The sequence below is a fragment of the Ursus arctos genome, unplaced genomic scaffold (assembly GCF_023065955.2).
Source record: "Ursus arctos isolate Adak ecotype North America unplaced genomic scaffold, UrsArc2.0 scaffold_2, whole genome shotgun sequence".
Taxonomy (NCBI): domain Eukaryota; kingdom Metazoa; phylum Chordata; class Mammalia; order Carnivora; family Ursidae; genus Ursus; species Ursus arctos.
In genome coordinates, this window is record NW_026622874.1 from 66,434,564 (window position 1) to 66,454,163 (window position 19,600).

The 19,600-nt window shown below is 55.9% G+C and overlaps 1 protein-coding gene and 1 pseudogene across 5 annotated transcripts in view; both read right to left on the minus strand.

Annotated features, from left to right (window-relative positions):
- LMF1 (lipase maturation factor 1) overlaps positions 1 to 19,600 on the minus strand; it is a 96,667-nt gene that overhangs the window by 41,888 nt on the left and 35,179 nt on the right. For all 5 annotated transcript variants that reach the window (XM_044379214.3, XM_026485498.4, XM_048225081.2 and 2 more), the window contains one exon: positions 8,155 to 8,303. In XM_044379214.3, the coding sequence (XP_044235149.3) occupies positions 8,155 to 8,303 (149 nt within the window). The remainder of the gene's footprint in view (positions 1 to 8,154; positions 8,304 to 19,600) is intronic.
- Positions 2,549 to 8,144, minus strand: LOC113245402 (ubiquitin-conjugating enzyme E2 C-like; annotated as a pseudogene).

The following is a 19,600-nucleotide window of genomic DNA, read 5'->3' on the forward strand; positions in this document are numbered from 1 at the left end:
CCAGCAGTGCCATCTGACGGGGCTCAGACTCCTGACGGCCACTCTCCTTAGTCTGACTGAGCTGGGGCGCGGGCCTGCTCATGTGCCATGGCCTGGTCTACACATGCCCTTCCTTCTCGTGGGCCAGCAGCCACGCTGCAAGGTTCTCGCGGGAGGAGCGGCAAGTGCCTCGCCTGCCTGCAGCCTGCGAACCGAGGCGGCCACGTGCACACCCAGACGGGAGCGGAAAGGAGGGACGTACACAAAGATGCGTCTTAGTTGTCCAGACAGACACCAAGTCCTGCCTCCCCTCGGTGCCGTCCAGCTCTGAAAATTCCCAGCACCAAGGACACTGCCTCACTTCCTAGAACTTCAGCAACCGAGGTCTCAGCCCTCGGCACAGCACAGGTCCTCGGTCCGGCCCAGGAGCAGTCCAGGACACTGCGGCTCGGAAGCCATGGGGAAAACCCACTGCCGGGTCCGACTTGGGGCACAGAGGCACCAGATGCAAAGCACGAGGGCTTCGGCGACTGGCTGCGGACACGCTCGCCTGCTCTGGGATGAAACTGGCCAGTCCTGACTGAGCTACAAACACATGAACATATTTCTGTCTTGACAAAATCGGAGATTTGAGAACAAAGTGAAAACCTTTTTAAAGCATTATTAAGGGCAAACTATTAAATACAGTGACTCAGACGCCCACGCTCTTTGCCATTTTCTGCAAATGAAAAAGATTCTCCACACTAATATGGTTAAAATCTGTGCATTTAAAAGAGAAAATTGAGCTGAAACATGCAAGAGACGTTCCAGAGCTTTCCCAGAGAAGCATCTGGTGCATGTTTGGCCCGTTCCAGCAGGAGGGCCCAGGTGAACATGGTGAGCAGACCTGCACCTTTGCTCCAAGGAAAGTCCGGTGGGGTCATGTGCACCATGGGGCCGCTCGCCATCTCCGCAGCTTGAAGTGGGAAGCGCCCGTCACCGGGGAAGCCCCCAGCAGGCTGGCTCACAGTGGCATGGAGGGAGCCAGGGAAGCGCTCCTGACGCCGCCAGAATTTTAACACGTCAACAGCAGGGTGACGGTTCGGGTCATCACGTCACCTCTCCCGTCAGTGGGCGCCAGAGCTAGGAGCCGAAGCGGGACGTCCCACCCATAGCGCCGGTGCCTGCATTTGGCGCAGAGAGCTGACCGGGAAGGTGGATCCTGGGCTCCTGTCCCGAGCTGAAGCTTCCGGCCGGGCTGATGGTCTTTCCGGGGCTGGAAGGCACGTGGCTTTCTCTGATGCTCGACGGAGGCACGCCAAGGAAAACCTGCCGGCTAGTCTGTCTCCAGCCCTGCCCAAAAAGACAGAGGTCTCTGCTCTCTGGCCACCTCCCCCGAGGCTTCCCCTGGCTGTTCACCTCCTGTTAGGGTTCAAAACATGATTTCTGTCCCACCAGGAAGCCCGTGCTGAGGAGCTTTTGTGTGCATGCCTGCAGACCCTCAGCCCATCAGGAGACACTCACAGCCCCTAAGTTCCTGCGTGCCCCCCGGCAGCCCCCACCCCAAGTCCTGGAGGGAAGCGCTTCTCCGTGCTGTGGCCCCGTGCTGGCTCTGCCGTGTGGAAGGCCCCACACAAGGACCGTGCGGTCCGTCTGGCTTCCCTGCCTGAGCACGACGCCTGCGAGATGGCTCGGTCCTCTGCTCTGCTGAGTGCTTTCCATTCCGGAGAGTTAGCATGGGTCAGTCCCCCATCTTTCTGCTGATGGGCTGTGGCTGGTTTCCAGTTCCTGGTGCCGGGGGGAGGGCTCTAGTGAGCACATCTCCAGCCCCCCTGGGTCAGCGCTGAGGTGAACTTTGTGGGTAACGGCCTAAGCTGCTCCCACACACTCAGGCCACTGCTCACGCCCGCAGGAGAGCAACGCAGGCCAGTTCCTCTTGCTCACACCCCTGCTGCCAAGGGCCTGGCACCTGTGTCCTCCCAAATCTGTAGGTTGAAGCCCCCGGCCCCCTGGCGTGGCCGTATTAAGACTGAAGAAATAGTTAAGTGCGGATGAGGCCATAAGGATGGGCTCCTGACCTGACGGGATTAGTGCACGCATTAGAAACATGGGGGCTTTTCTCCCCGCCAGCGGAGGACACGGCAAGAGGACGGGCGTCCACAAGCTACGAGGTGTCCCCGTGGGGAGTGAAGGCCCCGGAACGCTGGTCGACTGCCAGCCTCCAGAACCAGCGGAAGTCAGCACCGTTGAAGCCGCGCGGCCTGCGGCATTTTGCGCAGCCTGAGCTGGGACGCGTGCCGTCTAAGTCTGGCTCTTCCCGTGGGCGCATGCGGCATCTCGTTTCCCGACGGCCAGTGAAGCCGCGCGGTTTTTCAAGTGCTTGTAGCAGCCGTTTGCGGGTCTTTGTCAAGTAGCTGCTAAAAGCTCCCCTTTTCATACTGAATCATCTTTGTTACTGGGTTTTGTGTCTTCTTTATGGACCCACCACAAGCTCTCCATCGGGGGCAGCGCTGTCCCCTGGTCTGTCACTGTGATCTGCCGGGGACAGAGGATCTTCATTCTAACAGAGTCCGATTTATCCATTTTTGCGTTTTATGTTAATGTTTTCCATGTTCTAAGAAATCTTGGCCTATCCCAAACTGCAAAAATATTGTTATCTTTAAGAAGTGTCGTGATTTCAATGTCATGTTTGCAGCGCATCTCAGACGCATTCCCGTGTGCGACGCGGTGGGACCCGGCGGCCCACTCACCCGCTGCAGAGAATTGGACGCCCCAGCCCCACGCTGAACGTGCCAGTCTGTTTTAGTTGAACGGACCTGGTCTATTGTCAAAAATTACATGGCAGTGATTTTAGTGTGGGACTATTTTTCAGACACGTGGATTGTGCCACCAATTTGGCTGTCCTCACGCCCCCACTGCCCAGTCTTGAGTCCTGGAACAAGGGATGTGTCTCCTACAACTTATTCAAGATTTTCTGGCTATTCTAGGCCTGTGGCATTTCCATACAAATCTAAGTCAGTTCATCAACTTCCAAAAAGAAAATCCTAGGATTACGTCTGGGTTGCATGAAATCTGTGGATGGGTTTGGGGACAGCTGGGCAGTGAGCAGTTCTGGGACTTGTGACTCACACATGTCTGTCTACTGAAGCCTTTCTAATGTCTCCCAGCCATGTCTGGTAGCTTTCAGGGTATGGCACAGCAGACTTCTGTTGAAATTTTCTAATTTTGGATGTTATTAATGATGTAGTTAAAATTTTGTTTAAAAAACCCCAATGTATTTATTTAGTATACTCATCACAAGAGTTCAACCAGAGACTTAAGAAACAGAAACAAAACAAAAATGACACCACAGATCAAGATACAGTCTTAGAAATGAGGGAAAGGACAGTTCACTGAAAGAGAAGATAAAAAGACAGCACAAGGAGAGAGGCTCCAGTCAGGGTTCTTGGCCGGAGACCTACTTTGAAGGGGTTTCTTGCAGATACTTCTTATAGGCTGTGGGTTTTTCCAGAGCTCGGCAGCATGTGTCTTCCAAGGGCCTTCGATGCTGTTCTCCTAGCAGGCTCTGGACGGACAGCAGGATGGTCCCGACATCACCCAGGGCAGACCACCTGTCCTTCAGGATGCCCAGGCAGATGCTACCCTGGCTGTCCGCACTGGGGCAGTAGCGGGGCGTGGGTGCGTTGCAGGAGAACCGCTGGGGAGCTCCGGGGAGAACTTACACCTCAGACCTCCATACAGGTTGCCGGCTCCATGGTGGTCCCCACCTGTTTAAAAAGGTCTGATTCATAGAAGGCGGAAATTCCTCTGTCACCAGACAGCATGAGGGTCACTGGCTCCTGCTATACCCTCTTGTCCATGGGGCCCTGGGGGGGCATCCCCGCTGGGCCTGGCTCCTTTGCTGGCAGCGGCTGGGTCGAGGTTCTGGGAGGCCATCCGGGAAGTGTGGGCAGGGAAACAGGAACTTGAGCACGACTGTGACTGCCCAACGTTTTGTTTCCTGACAGCTCTTGCTAACATATGGAAATAGCCCTGATTTCTGACGCTCCACATACATCATCTCCTCTCCTCGAAGACAGGGGTTTCTACTTCTTCCCATATTTTGGGCTTTTGTGACTTTTTCTTGCTTTTCTGCACAAGCCACATGTCCAGCACGATGTCCAGCCGATGGGATGAAGGGGGACGCCCCCGCGTGCTCCCCACCTGGTGGCAGGAATGTGTAGTCCCCACAGGTAAGAACGGTGTATGTGTCAGCTGGAAGAAACCTCTGACTCCTTGTGTGCCAGAAGATGTGAACTGTGAGCCCGTTCAATGCTTCCCCTCCGTCAGTTAAGATGATTGCATCACTCTAGAGCTCCCGTATCCGGTAATTCGCTGAACTGCAGCGTTCAGTTCTCTCCACCCAGTTCTGCCTCCCGGGGAAAGCCCACTTGGTGTGGGCGCCTCGCATGGCTCAGGCGCTGCCCAGCTTCATCTGCTAACAGTTCTACAAGTCGCTGGTGCTCTGGAAGAACAGTCTCTGGAATGTTCTTTTTTTTTTTTTTAAAGATTTTATTTATTTGACAGAGAGACAGCTAGCGAGAGAGGGAACACAAGCAGGGGGAGTGGGAGAGGAAGAAGCAGGCTCACAGCGGAGGAGCCTGATGTGGGGCTCGATCCCAGAACGCCGGGATCACGCTCTGAGCCGAAGGCAGACGCCCAACAACTGAGCCACCCAGGCGCTCTTGGAATGTTATTTTCTTGAAACGTCCATTGTCCCTGCTCTGTTTTCTGGATGTGCGTGTGCGGGGTTCACACTGTTCCTTCTGTAAATGTTTATAGAACTCATCAGTGAGGACTTCTGGGCCTGGGGTTTTGTCAGTTGGAAAGGTGATCACTTCCTAAAACTTTTCAGATTTTCTGTTTCTTCTGTCAGTGTTGGTAATTCATGTCTCAAAGAACTGAACCATCTCCTCTCACTGCCTACTTTATACATGCCAAGTAGGTAAGGTGTTTAACTTTGCGTTTGGAAAATACCTTCACGCCCGGGAAAGCTGTACACACAGTGTGGAGCCCCCATGCACCCGTCACGCTCAGGTCCACGCAGCGGACTACCTACCCTGCCTGATCTCACCAGTTTTCCCATGGACGTCCCCATTCTGTGCCAGGACAGCCCAGGGTGCCACATCTAACGGCTGTGTTCCCCGGGCGGACGGGGCCTCGGTCTCCGACTGCGCTCCATGCCTTTGGTCCTGGAGAACGTTGGCTAGTGAATCTGAAGAATGTCCTTCAGTCAGGGTTTGTGTGGTGTTCGTTTCTCCCGATGAGATCAGAGCTACGCGTTGTTGCAAGTCTGCAACAGCAGGGGTGCCGGGTCCTTCTTGGGGCTCCTTCTGTGCCCAGGGCCCTCCTCTTTGTACCTTGCCCCCCAAATTCCAGCAGGATGCGAGGTGGCGAGCAGCCAGGCAGCTGCTGTTTCCCCCCAGCCCCCACTGTCTGCTGTCCAGTGTGACAAGGGCCAGGTTGCAGCTATTCGGAGAGGGCAGGGTGGCCCGTTGCCACCACTCCTTCATGGCTCCGTGCAGCGTGAACACATTGAAGCGCCAAGGATGGGGAGGTCATGCTGAGCCACTGCAGGAGCCTGGGAAGCCCAGGTCTTGAGGGGGGCACAGCTCTGGGAAGAACCCCCAACCTCTCAGCACACGGGAGGCGCCGCAGACAACACAGCCACAGCAGCTTCGGAGGCCGTGGTGCCAGTTTTGAGCAGGAGCAGGTCAGGGCCCGGGGCTGCCGTCTGCAGGCAGCTCCGTCCTCAGCGGCCTCCGCGGCCCTCTCTGCTCGCACACGACAGGCGCTGTGCAGCTGCCACTCTCCCTTACCAAGCCCGCTCTGCTTCCTGCTTTCCAGCGAAGGAGGGTAAGTAACATCCAACACGCAGACAGAATCAAGTAATTACACCTTTTAGTGCACCTGACAATTTTTATCCAGCTGGTGCGAACAGTCAATCAAAATGCCATGAAAGGTGCTTGAGAGAGCTGTCAGGCACCGTGGGGGCCGCTCACCTCCCGGCGTCGCGAGCCTGGCACACTGCAGCCTGACAGCTCCGCCGCCCAGAGCCCCTACCCTGGCTGTGCTCCCGCGGGGGCCCTCGGCTTCCCACTCCCACCCGACGAGCCTACTGTCCCAGGCGGGTCCCTGTTGGGCAACAGAAACACTGCGCACGTTATGATTTTTAAGGTTAGCTGAGGAGAAACTCCAAAACGAAGTCTTAGACGGACGTGGAGCCACAGCCTGCTGCTAACATCTGTGTCAGGACCAGACACAGCTAACGACCTCAGTGTTTCAGGGAAGGACCGGTGACGGTCAGGACTCCCGTCTTTCTAACTGCGTGGACGCCGAACCTGGAGAATAGTCCAGACGCATGCGAACCCCACACGGCTGCTCCAAGCACCTGCAGCTGTGCGCGCCTGCCCAGGGCCGGGCACCTTGCCGGCCACACCAGGGCCAACGCATGCTCCCAGGGCTTCCTGTGCTGGCACCCACGTCCCAGGTGGAGCGCCTGCCTCCTGTACTCCAACCACTCCCAGCACCCCGGAGCTCCCGGCCAGAGAGCCCGAGATGCAGCATCACGCGGACACAGGCAGACGTCACACCAGAAGAAGCTGCTTCAGTGTCTGGAAGGGTGTCTGCAACGCGTAAGCGTGGGCTCCTGACAGCAATGAAAGGACCCGGGCAGTATGTGCCCACAGGACTCCTGTCCTGCTCGAGGACCACCAACCGCCAGCGCCGATCTGGCTCTGCTCAGGATTTGAGGGCGACAGGCAATCAGACAGACGTGGGGAACGAGGGCATCAGATGAATGCCAGCCACAAAGCGGCGTACTGGCCCTGGGCGGAGCGGAGGGGGAGGCGGGAGCACACTCCCACGTACAGAACATCTGATGGGGGCAGCCGCGTCGTCCCACAGCAGCCCGCCACACAATGCTAATTACACACTGGGGGAAGCGGCTTCACAGCTCCAAACTTTAAAGATGATGGTCAGCGGAGGTGGCAACAGGTGCACACCTGCAAGGGCCCCGTGGAAGTTGGTGGCGGGGGAGCCCTGGGCTCTGGGGCCCGGTGGGAGGGCGTGCGCGGAGAGAACACATGCAGGCAGCGCCTGCGCCGAGGCGCCGACCAGCCAGGCCGGGGCGAAGGGGGCTGCCGACACGCCTGGCCTTCAGGAGACCCTCCCCGAAGCCAGCGAGCGAGGCGTCTGCAGCCAGAAACAGCAGGCAGGCAGACAGAAGCGCCGGCGTGGCTTCTCTGGTGTGAGACTCACAGGGGACCGTGTGCCTTTCTGTTAGGAGTTAACTGGACACTTATGTAGTCAGGGCCAGGGCCCCCAACAAGAAAGCGAAAGAGCCGCCACAGCTAAGACAAAACCTCACCGTGAGCACCCTGTTTCACAGCTTAGACGAGACCACGGAAGCAGGAGTGACTTCGGCAGGATATTCCGAAACAAAACAATTAACCATAAAACACTGGTCACTATCACTTAGCCTCCGGATGTCAGGTCATAAGACCACCAATATGTGAACAATAACCTGAAAGGTAGATGGCTGCATGACCAAAGCCCGATTGGCACACCTTAGCGGCCAGTCCACAGCGGCCCAATCTCAGGATGCTTAAGATAGTTCCTGGAAAGAGTTTATAAAAACCCCTACATTAGAAGCTCGAAGGGCAACTCTCATGGGCCCCGGTCCCCTCCCTCTCCAGGAGCCTTATACTTCTGCTCAATTAACTTTGCTTTGCTGCCCATGACTCTTCGTCTGGTCTCCCTCTCCATTCTTTGAAGCGACATGACCAAGAACCGCGGGCACTGAGGGGACACAAATCCTGTAACACTTCTTGACCTGTTCCCGTCCCTGATTTAAACCACACAAAACACTTCTGACGTTCCAGAAACCACCAGGAGGGCTGGTGGAGAAAGGTGCGGTTGCCGAGGGGCTCTTCCTGTGAGTCTCTTTGTGGAAGGGGCTGAGTCGTGAAGAGTCCCACAGAAAGTGCTCATGCAAAGGGCTGGGGGGCCAGAGGCATTTCAAGGGCTCAGAAGCAGGCCACAGAACACGCAAAGCAGCAGGAGGGGCCCAGCAGGCACGGCCCAGCCAGCAGGGCAGCGAGGGGCAGCTCCTTGGTCTGCATGTCCCTGAAACATACAAACGGAAGTTCTACTTACTGCTCCAAGCATGATTCTGAAAATCAGCCACCGGAAGCCCCACAAAACGATCTGGGATGGGGGGGTCTCCCTGGGCAATCGAGACAGAGTCCAAAGAGGGCACAGGAAGATGCCCAGGAATCCTGTTTCCAGAAGCTGGGACTCCCATCCTAGAACGATGACAGTAAGAACACAAAGGGCCATGTTAGCAACAGCCAGACATTCTCCAAAGAAGCAATTCCACCAAACTCAGTTGAACTTAAATGGTCCGTGAACCAGGACAGGTGGTGTGACCACGTGTACTGGGCCAGACGACCTGATGTGAGGGTCTGACCACAGAGTGGACGCTAGCCCTGGTCTGCACTGAGTGAGGGGGTGCTGGGGGAGACGCAGGTGCAGGTCAGGGGCTCCAGCTCCACTGCAGGATGTGAGGGTGCAAGCTGGGAGCCCTGCCGAGACGTGCAGGGAGCAGTGCGTGCACAGCCGCGACAAGGGCCTCGTGTTCTCACAGACACTCCCGGAGCTGGGACCTGAAACAGGCTGCAGGCTGCTGCTCTCACTTGGCCTTTCTGCATGGGGCACACATTCCTTTCAATCTCATTTTGATCAAAAACTATGCAGCATGAAAGATGCTTTAGACAAGGGTCCACGCACTATGGTTCCACTCACAGAAGGTTCTAGAATGAGCAAAACGGATATAGGAGAAAGAAATGGGAACCTAGCCGCCAGGGACACCAGGGTGACACCCGGTGGGGGTGAGGGCAGGGGGTGCCCAGGCCAAGATTCATCAGAGGCACCTGAAGGTCTGTGTATTTCATGGTTTGTAAATTTCTTCCTGAACAACAACAACAAAGACAACCAGCAGACAACCCTGAGTTCGGAACCTGAGTTTTTAGGGCTGGACGGACAGCTCTTGAGGTCTGCAACTTGCTTTGAGTCATACAGAAGGTCAGAATGAGGGATGCAGTGAAGCCGGCAGAGCGGACGCCCAGTGCAGCCTTGGTGGTGCCCCTATTTGAAACTTTCTGTAGTTGGACATTTTTCATAATAACATGGGGGGAACCCATTTACTCTCATGTGTTCTGGGGATTTCTGAAGCCCCAGTTCCAAATCAGCCCCCCTGTGGGAGAGGTCAGCTTGCTGTGACGCAGCGCCCGGCACCAGGGCTGACGGGTAAAGTGGCCATCGCGGCATCTCCGTAGGCTCACCGCCTCGGCTGAGCCATGTGCACCCGTGCTGGGGACGCTGGGGCTACCAGCGTGCACCCCACATCCGTCCACAGAGGATTCCAGAAGCAGAAAGCCTGGACAGTGCTGGGGAGAGGTGCCCTCAGGAGAGGGGATGTGAGGTGGGGGCTGTGGCCGGGAAGGGGGCACTGGCGCCACCCCTCCATGGGGACTCAGTGTGTGGGATGCCCACGTGGGCTCCGTCCAGCCTCCCAGCGTCCACCTGCCCCGACTCAGAGCTGGGAAGCCGACTTCTGTCAGAACTCGGAGAAGGAAAGAGAGCAGGCGTATTAGCAGTTAGTCTGTTTTTGGAGATGCCAGACGCAGACCAACCAAACACACCGGGTCAAGGTTCTCTTCTCATTCACATCGATGGAAGACCGTTGCTTTACAATTTGCTTCAAACTCCCTTTTCTTGTCTCAACAAGGAAAAAAACAGACTTTGTTCCTTACATGACAATTTTTCTAGTTTTATTTTGAGAGATAATTGTCGTCAGATTTGGACCCATTTCACTTGGGGTGTTTATAACGTATGTGCCCTCATGCCCCAAGGGTGCCATGGAACACGGAAGTGACCGGTAAGTGTGGCTTGCTTCTCTGCGGACACTTCCACTCTGTGAGGGAGCACCTCCCGTACCTGCCACCTGCTCCAGTCCCTCGACCGTGTGCTGAGAACACGTCGGAGCCAAGGGCCCCGTGGCTCCCTGCAGCAGCACAGGCGAGCACACAGGGCACTCTGGGCGGAACCAGGCAAGCAGCAGGGACAGCCAGGTGGGGCGACCGCCCACAGCACTGCAGGCACAGGGACACCTGCTCAGCCCCAAAGCGCAGTGCGGGCCCTGCCGCACTCGCTGGAAACCCCCCGTACGCTGAGACGCTCACGTGGGTGCACAGCGTTCCCCAGAGCACAGGCCCGCCTTCTCTAATTGCCACATCACTTTGCACAGATGTGATGAGCGGAATTTTAATATGCAGTTTGAGTGACACCAGTCAAAGTGATGTGCAAATGGCAGAGCCCAGAGACCCACCTAAGTGCCGGCAAGCAGGTGACGGGCCAGGTGGGGGGCGGGCAAGGGACACACCGCCACCTTAGGGACTATGTGGACCGGCAGAGGGACAGTTGCCCTCCTGCCTCCTGTGAACCTACTGGAACCTTCCTCACCCCGCCAGGCTGCTCGGGGACAGCAGAGCCACCTATGCCCCCCCCGGTCCCCCTCACTCTGGCTGGAGCCACCGTGTCACCGGTGCTGGGCCATGAGTGCTCACCAACACCACTGGGGCGGGAAGGGTCGCCGGCAGAACCCCCAGCTTCTGTGGATCTCGTCGGGGCAGCTGTGCCACGGCACAAGGAGCACCACTGTTCCCCAGCACGGCGGGCAGGCGTCCCCAGAAAACAGGTGCCCGGGGCGCTGCCTGAGGCTGGGCGTGGAGGATGGCCCATGCGCAGCCGGGCGCCACCACGCAGGCCAGGCAGCAGGGCTCACGATGGCAAGTGCTGACCCGCACGCAACTGCCAGATCCCACCGCGGCCTCGTATCTGTTAGAAGCCCCTCGGGATGGCGCCTGTGCTTTTCCCTCTGTGCTCAGATCCTTTTCTGGAGGGGAGACAGCAAACCAGTTCCTCGCTGGGGTGCAAACGCCCACTTAGTTTCAGGTGCATGGGCGGCTCAGTCAGTTGAGCATCTGCCTCTGGATTTCGGCTCAGGTTACGATCTCACGGTCGTGAGACTGAGCCCCAGGCTGGGCTCTGCGCTCACTGCTCAGTCTGTTTGAGATTCTGTCTCTTCCTCTGTTCCCCCTCCTCAAATAAATAAAATCTTTTCAAAAAAATTTCCCTTCCACGGTGGGCCTAGAAGGCTCCACCCCCTTGGACGTTTCTCGGCGATGCTGCGGAGGTCCTGCCAGTGGCTCTGCAGTGACGGTTAGCTAACATCCACCAGGAAGCCACAAAGCCTGAGGTCCAGGCAGATGCCTGCTTCTGGAACTGTCACTTCTCTGGCTCCTGGCTTCTTTCCAATAATGTAGACAAGTGGTCAACAGGCCACGTTTGGGAAGCTTCCCACGTAGAGGGAAGGCCTGCAGTTGGAGATGTGGGGTCAGCACTCGTGACCCTGACACTCGGACACCGACCGCCGGAGCAGCTGTCGGGTGGCGGGCAGCTCCCGAGCTCCGTTTGCCCTTCCGAGCAGCAGCATGCTCAGACAGGCCATGGGGCTGGGCACAGGCTGCCGTCGGGGAGGCTGCAGGGTCACCCCACCCGGTGCTGATGGGATGGGGACCCTCGATGCAGCGCTGACCAGAGCTCGTCCTCCAGGTCGGTGAGCGGCCACAGCCCGGAGCCCTGCAGTATGGTGGGAGGGGGGAGGTGCTCTCCTGATGCGCCCTTGCACTAGCATCTACAGCTGCTAGGCATGTGACGCATGCCTGTGTCTGCCGGGCCGCTGCAGGGTAAGCCCGAGGAAAGACCCCCTGAAATGTGAACGTGCACCCTGGCGCGTCTAGACAGAAGCACGGGGCTGTCGCCTCTCAGCCCCACTTCCTGAGCCTCTGGCTCAGCTCAGGGCACCTGCTCTCCGAATAAAACTAGTGTGCAGGTGGTGCTTACCCTGCTTCCCTAGTCGGGACACGTGGAGTGAAGACACTCTTCTGTTCAACACTCAGTCCAGCAAGAGGCCTGACCCGTGCCTGGTGACTGGGGAGGGGCCTGGGGGCATGGCACCTGGAGGCGGACCGCGCAGGGGTGGGGGACCCCGGTGGCCCCTCCAGGCTCAGCCTGCTCGGGACAGGAAGCAGACATGCTCTGGCCAGCGAGGAGCCGGCTGGGCCAGGGCGGCTTAGAGGGGAGGCCTGCGCCAGACCTCTGTGGAGGTCACCCTGAGTCAAGGTCCACACGGCACAAATGCAGCCACTTGGGACCCAGGAGAAAAGCATCATGGACAGTGGAAGCTGCGGAGACGGCCGCTCTGGAAAGACTGCACCAACCGAGGGCTCGTCTCCTTCCTGAAAATTATGACAGTTACTTAGAAAGAATAATGAAGCGTGGCACCTATGGATCCTTCAAGAATGACAGCCACCATCCACAGGAGGAGCGGGAAACCCATTAGCTTCAGGTTAGAAACCGGGAAAAAGGAGAAAGATGCCTCCCCTCTGATGGGCTGTCACTCCTGCGCGGGGCTGCCCCACCCGCGGCCGCCCGGGCCCCCGGCAACACCTGGAGAGCACTCGCAGCTCTTCAGACTCGCTGCCTTCACCTTTCTGGCTTCCGTGTGAGGGTGGGGAGCTAGCGAGCAGCCTGCCGGTCCCCTGGGCACGGCTGCTGGTGCGGCGCAAGAGGGCTGCAGGCCACAGACACGCAAGGGGCCCTTTTCACGCCATGAGCGTAAGAGATGGCCACAGACACGGTTCTGGGGTGACCGTGCCCCTCAGGTACCAAAGCGTTTCACCCGTCTGCGAATCTCACATCCCCCGCACACATCCCTCGCCGTGGCATCCAGCTGTAGCCAGGATGCGTCACGCGTGTGAGTCTGCGGGGAAGGACACCGTGTGAGGGGCCTGGCCTCGGCGACCCCTTTTGGCCACCGGAATGGCTTGTAGAGCTGACTTTGCCCCAAGGGGACAGACTGGGGACAGTCCTTTGTCCTCAGGGGCTGGACGGTACTGATGCCAGCCGCACCCCAGAGATGGGGCCACACTCCTGCCTGCCCCCCAGCCCTGGCCCCACAGTCTGCTTAGAGCTGAATCTGCCCAAGAATCCTCCAGAACCAGCCTGAACTGGGTAGCGGAACGTGGCACGTGAGGCTGTTCTTGCTGTTAGCCCCGAGACAAAGCCTGATTTCTGAAAGGAGAGGCAAGCCGGGGTCTCCACCGTTCAGAGGCAGAATTTAAGTCCGATCAGATCGTGAACAGGAGTGAATTTTCTAGCAAGCAGATACTTTTGGAAGAGTTGGTTAAAGGCTTCATGCTTTAAAAAAAAATCATTTAAAACTGCATGCTCCCAGTTATGAATCATTTAGAAAATTGTTAATCTGTGTTGTAAGGATGTCCTTGGGCGCTGCAGGGAACAGGAAGTGACCTGTGTAACCCACACACCCACACAGTGACCCTCCATCCCCTGCACTTTGTCACGGTGCTGGTTAATACTTGGTTACCACAGCAACCAGGCATCCTAGCCCCAGGTGTGCCTGCTGCTCAGATCTGTGCCCGTGTCACCAGCTAGCCCGAAAACAGAACTCACAGCAACGACCTTAGCTAGCGTTACTGGTTGTGGATAAACAGGAAAATGTTTCCTGTCAACGGAAATTAGATCTAGCAACAGAGATTTCGTAGGATTAATATATTCCAAATATTTAACATATATCAGGCTGAAGGGCATGATGCATTACCATTTCTTTGTCTTTTGTTTCCTGTGCATGAAAACTAACGGAAGCCTGTCCCAAAGTAACTTGTCAGAATCCTGAAGACAGGCTGGTCCGTGCTGTCCACGGGGCTGTCTGTGACGGCGGGGACCATCTGGGTCTGCTGTGCTGTCGTGTGCCCACGAGCCACGTGGAGCCATGGGCACAGCTCAGGGTGCAAGGGGCTGGTGTGGACCCTGCTCTCAGTCAACCCTGGGAGGCATGTCCACTGAGACACCCTATGTCCACGGGCCCTGAATGGAGCGAGCCTCATTCTGGCACCGCAGCTGAGTGAGCTCCTGCCTCCATGCACACTAGGCCCCCGTGCCCGTGCAAGTGGGGTCACCCTCGTCCCACACAGTTCTGGAGAATGACCCATTTTCACTCTCTGCTTTTCCAGATCTTCCACACACTCACTGAACACGGTTTCTGGGCACCTTGAACCTGCTGATGGGCAGACCCTCGTCCCCAAAGGAGGGCAGGGCCCGGCTGACAAGCAAGGATGGGGTGTCCAGAAATCACGGGGAGGGTCAACTCATCTGAAAAGTAGGAAGTCACACACGTCTCTACCGGGCAGGTGCTCAGGTCAGAGGTCGGGGCGGCACTGCAGCCTCACCCCGCACAGACACGGTCTCCACTGGGGGGGTCACCACCCTGGGCACAGCAGCGTTCTTCCTTCCCTTCCCACACGTGTCAGAACCGGCACCACTACCCCTTTGAAAGGGAGTGGTTTCTGGCCCTCCAGTGAGGGGATAGGCAGCTCTGGGTTTGGAAGCCAGGATGGCCACCCAGGTGCAGCCCACCCCACAGACCCAACTCCGGGCAGCACGTACATTCCACGGGGCCACGGAGAGAAGAGGCGGGCATCAGTCACAGGACCCCGCGGGCACCGCCGACAGCCAGTATTGCTCCAGAGTTGTGCGTGAAGAAGCCTGGGGTGGTGGTCTGGTGAGGGGCAGGGCCAGTCCCGACACCATCAGGGGAAGTTTCCAGAAATGCTGTTTTGTTTTGTTTTTGAAAGGATCAGTGTACAGTGGAGGAGGGGTTTCAGCTAAGTCAGCTGACATGAATCATTAGAAAAACACCACACGAGTGACCCGCAGAGGCCCGCAGGGAGAAGGTGAAGCTAACCAGTGCCCCGCTGACTGCCTCACCTACCCCTCCACTCCACCCTGGGCTCTCCTCCCTTGCTGGAGGCCCAGGCCCACCTTAGGTCTCAGCCCCCAGTACCCGTTCCTGGGGCCCTTTGGTCATGTCTCTGCCCAGATGTCACCTTCTCAGGGAGGCCTTCCCTGGACGTGAGACCTGGGCCTCAGTCCACCCCAGTACAACCTGCCGGACAGCACACTCATCACCCCCCAGGCTGCACATCTCACCTATTCTCCTTCTCCATCCACACTGCACCCAAGTGCCAGCTCAGGAAGACAAGAGGAAGCATCCCTCGTAAGCGTGTTCAAGGGTGTAAAGGAAAACATACCCATAAGGCATAAACAGATATGGAAACTGGGCAGAGAAACAGAACTGTAAGAAAAGAACCAAAGAAATTCTAGAACCGGAAAAGAAAATATCCAAAACGAATATCTTACTAGATGAACGTAGTAACAACTGGAAGGACAGAGAACAAAAAGGTAGTGAATATGAAAATAGCTCAACTGGTTATTAGACCTGAAGAACAGAGATTTTTTAAAAAAGATGTATTTATTTTAGAGAGAGCACGCACACGCGAGTGGGGGAGGGCAGAGGGACAAGCAGACTCCCCAGTGAGCATGGAGCCTGACATTCAGTCTCACGATGCTGAGCACATGACCTGAGCTGAAACCAAGAGCTGGACACTTAACCGACTGAGTCACCCAGGTGCCCCTAGACTTTTATTTATTTATTAATTTTTTAAGATTGAGTAAGAAAACAGACCCTCAGGGACTGGTGGAACATCATCAGAAGGTCCTACATACACAGAATTGGAATCCTAGGAGAGGAATGGGCAGAAAATAACCTGAAAACATATTGGCAAATATTATTCAAATTTGGTAAAAGACAAAAGCTACAGACTCAAGAACCTCAGAGAATCATAACCAAGGCAGTACCCAAAAAACGGCACATACAGGCACAACAGAGTCAAACTGCTATGAACCAAGGACAATCTCCCACGCAGTCAGAGAAAAAGAAGACATGACATTCGGAGAAACGACAGGATGGGTGACAGCTGGCTTCTTGTCAGGAACAGTGGAGGTGAGAAACAGGGAACCAAATGCGCACCCTTCCACCTCAGAGGTTAGAACCAAGAATCCACACGCTTTCAAACAGCAAGGTTCCCAGTCGTTTGCATAGAGAGAATGTGGAGACCGTCGCAGATCTAGAGAAGAAATGCAGCCGCCGAGCAACCGCAGCACAAGTGTAGGAGCACTGCCCTCACGCAGCAGCACGGATCAGGCTGCGGGCCCCATCAACCAGGACACGATGGCCTTCGCCGCCACAGGCCGTGCTGCAGAGGACCCAGAAACACAAGCCGTTTTCTTTTGGATGTAAATCCAAGTGGTAAGAATGCAACTTCGGGGCCCCCTGCTAGTAACAATAAAGAGGTGGAAAAACACTACACATCACCACAAAAACACTGCGAGGAAGCAAAAGAAGGTTCCCCGATATTCACCACCTAAGACCTGCTTTCATTTGGGTCATTCTGATTTCATTTTTCGGACATGCTGAGTCCTCCAGCTGTCACTCACAGTTAACGATGGCCCTTCCCACAGGCCACCGAGATCAAGTATCCCTGGTGTGGAAGGGACAGGACACATGGTCTGCAGAGAGGCAGCCACTGAGCAGCACTTCTAGAAAGTGAGCCAAGAAGCCAGGCACGGAGCAACCCTCCCCTCCGTGCGGAGAGCACAGGTGCAGACAGACAGACCCAGCTTTAACAACAGACAGAGTCCCACCTCCGCGTGCACGGGAGTGACGGGAATTCTCTGCATGTTGATGGGAAGGTGGACCACACAGGTGCACGCATCTGTCAAACTCTAACACCGTGTCCTTATGATCCGCGCATCTCATCGTGTCTGAGTTCTCGGTTGAGGGAAAAACCTGCACGCACGCTAAGCGCTAGGTAGCGACCTGCGTGAAGTTAATATACGGGGGCAAGTACGCAGCAGGTGACGCTGACTTCGAAACGCACCCAAACAGATGACGGACTGACAGACGGCCAGAGAGATGAAGAGACTTCACTACACAAAGGGAAAAATCTAGTAAAATACAAACTGTACAAGCTAAATGGTTGATATATGGGTTCTTACTATACAATCCCTTAAGCTTTTTTGGTATGTTTTAAATTTTTCCTAACAACATAATTTAAAACATCCTATGTAACACTTATTCTTAGCCACTGCAAAAATAAGAAAAAGAAAAGTTCTAAGACTTGACACAGAAACAAATACAACTGCCCACACAAAGTTTTTTAAAAATCTACAGAAAATGAGCTCAGCTCTCAGGTGGCAGTGGCAGCCTTGGCAAATGACATTAAAGGACCCTGTTGGTTCCTTAGGGGCCGGTGATTCTTCTGCAAGTTCACAAGGGAAAGAATAAAGTGTCCTATCTTGAGTTTTCCAGAGAAGCTGGATTTCGAGCAACCAAATAGTTGATGAAGGAAAGTTGCTTTGATTAAAAAAAAAAAAAATCCCAGATAAAGGCAAACAGAGTGACAGAATGAGAGCGAGCACTCTGGGTGGGCCCTGGGGGGGTGAGTCCAGGCACTCGCCACCGCTGTGGCTGGGCCCTCGGTGCTGCTGATGGAGAACTTTCTCGTGGATGGATCAGCTGGTAACAGCTGGTCCCTCAGCAATCTCACCATCGCAGACTGGGGATGGCAGCCTGTGCTTTCTGTCCGACAGCAACAGAAGTCCCGGCAGCCGTGATGCATCCCTGCCCAAAGCCAGGCTGACTCGGATGCTGCCTGGAGCCCTGTGGCTAGCCCACGGGCGACGGGCAGGGGACACCAGGCCCGGAGGCGGTCAGCTCCCCGCAGGACAAGCCGTGCTCTCTGGCTCTGCTGCAAAATCCTGTCCGGGAGCCCAGGGAGCAGCAGGGGAGGCTTCAAGAGGCTACAGGAACATATCTGTCAAGTGTGTGTCGGGCCTCAGTCAGACACAGCAGCTGTAGAGAAGGCGTTTCTTTCAGAGGCAGCCAGCAACACTGGGACACAGACTAACCGGCTGCGCGAACTCCCCGCCGTGTTCTCCGTGAGCTGCTGTAGAGCCGCCATCCTGGGCAGGACACAGGACGCGCACCCGCAGGCAGCGCCGCCCGGCCTCCTACACCCACACGGCCGATGGGGAGTCAGCACGCCAAAGCCTGGGCCACGGCCTGTTCACAGACACACGGACATGGTGCGTGCTCCCAAATTGTAATCAAAAGTGAAAGAAAAATAAGCAAAGAGTCCTCCCATGTGCTGGGACATCCAGAACTGACGGCCAGCATGCTCACAAACCCTAACAAACTGAAACGCTATGTGGTAAATTGCCATTTGTTCCAGAAGCCACTCTTAGAAGGAGTATGGGAATAGGTCTTCTGAAAAGACATTTTAAAACTTTCTAAAGATGGGGCGCCTGGGTGGCTCAGCCGTTAAGTGTCTGCCTTCGGCTCAGGGCCTGGGCACAGGGTCCTGGGATCAAGCCCCGCATCGGGCTCCCTGCTCCGCTGGGAGCCTGCTTCTTCCTCTCCCACTCCCCCTGCTTGTGTTCCCTCTCTCGCTGGCTGTCTCTTTCTCTGTCAAATGAATAAATAAAATCTGAAAGAAAGAAAGAAAGAAAGAAAGAAAGAAAGAAAGAAAGAAAGAAAGAAAGAAGAAAGAAAAAAGAAAGAAAAAGAAAAGAAAAAGAAAAGAAAGAAATAAAGAAAGCCATTAAACTTTATAGACGGACATACGAGATTTTGTCATGCATTTTCCAGAAGAGGAAACCAGCAGAGCAGCTGAAAGCCAGGGTCTCTGGGAGTATGGTGAGTCTGGTGGTGAGTCTAGCCAAACTATTCAGGTGTAACCCTTAAAACAATTTTTCCCCCAAAATAGGAGATCCACTTTCCGAGTGACTGGTTTCCCTAAGAAGGTTAAGAATTAGAGGCAGAAACAGGACTGAGGGGGCCGACCGTGGCCGCCCGACGTGGAAGCAAGAACCGAGCCCAGCCGCGCGCTCCGCGCCCACCACAGCAGAGGACTGCCGCTTGTCCCACACACACCAGGCACGCAGGGCCCGAGGGGAAGGGAGGAGGATCCAGGGTCCTGGTGCACGGCAGCCACGTTCTCTAAGACTGAGGGTTCTGCTCCCGTTCAGTGACCGTGTGAGAGGGGCTGTCCTGCTCCCAAACCACAGAGCTCGTGTGTACACACCCGCCCCAGGCTCTGCCCCCACTGCTCTTTTCATTGGGGATTATGACTATAATTGCTCATTCTGGCACCATCAAAAGGGAAAAAAAATTACAGAACTGTCCATTTACAGACACTGAGCCAACAGTCTTGATCCAGGTCTTGAAGCCAAGTGGCGGGGCGAGGCTTCCCCAGCGAGAACTGCATGACGGTGTCTGTTCTGAAGGCTGGTGCTTACCTTGCCGCCCTGTGTGAACAGGCCCGGTGCCGAGGCAGAACCTTTACGTGAGTCAACAGAACTACATACGTGCTTAGAACTTAGGAAGGGGCCGAGCCGTGGGGAGTCCAGAAGCGTCTGAGGCCTGGAGAGCCACTTGGCATGGCGAGAATCACAGCTTCCTGTTTCCTGAGTCACCGCTTTTATCCCCAAGCCCTGGGCCTTTCCTCAGGCACATCACACAGCTCTGACTCCGACGGAAGGTGCTTTCTTGCCCTCAAAA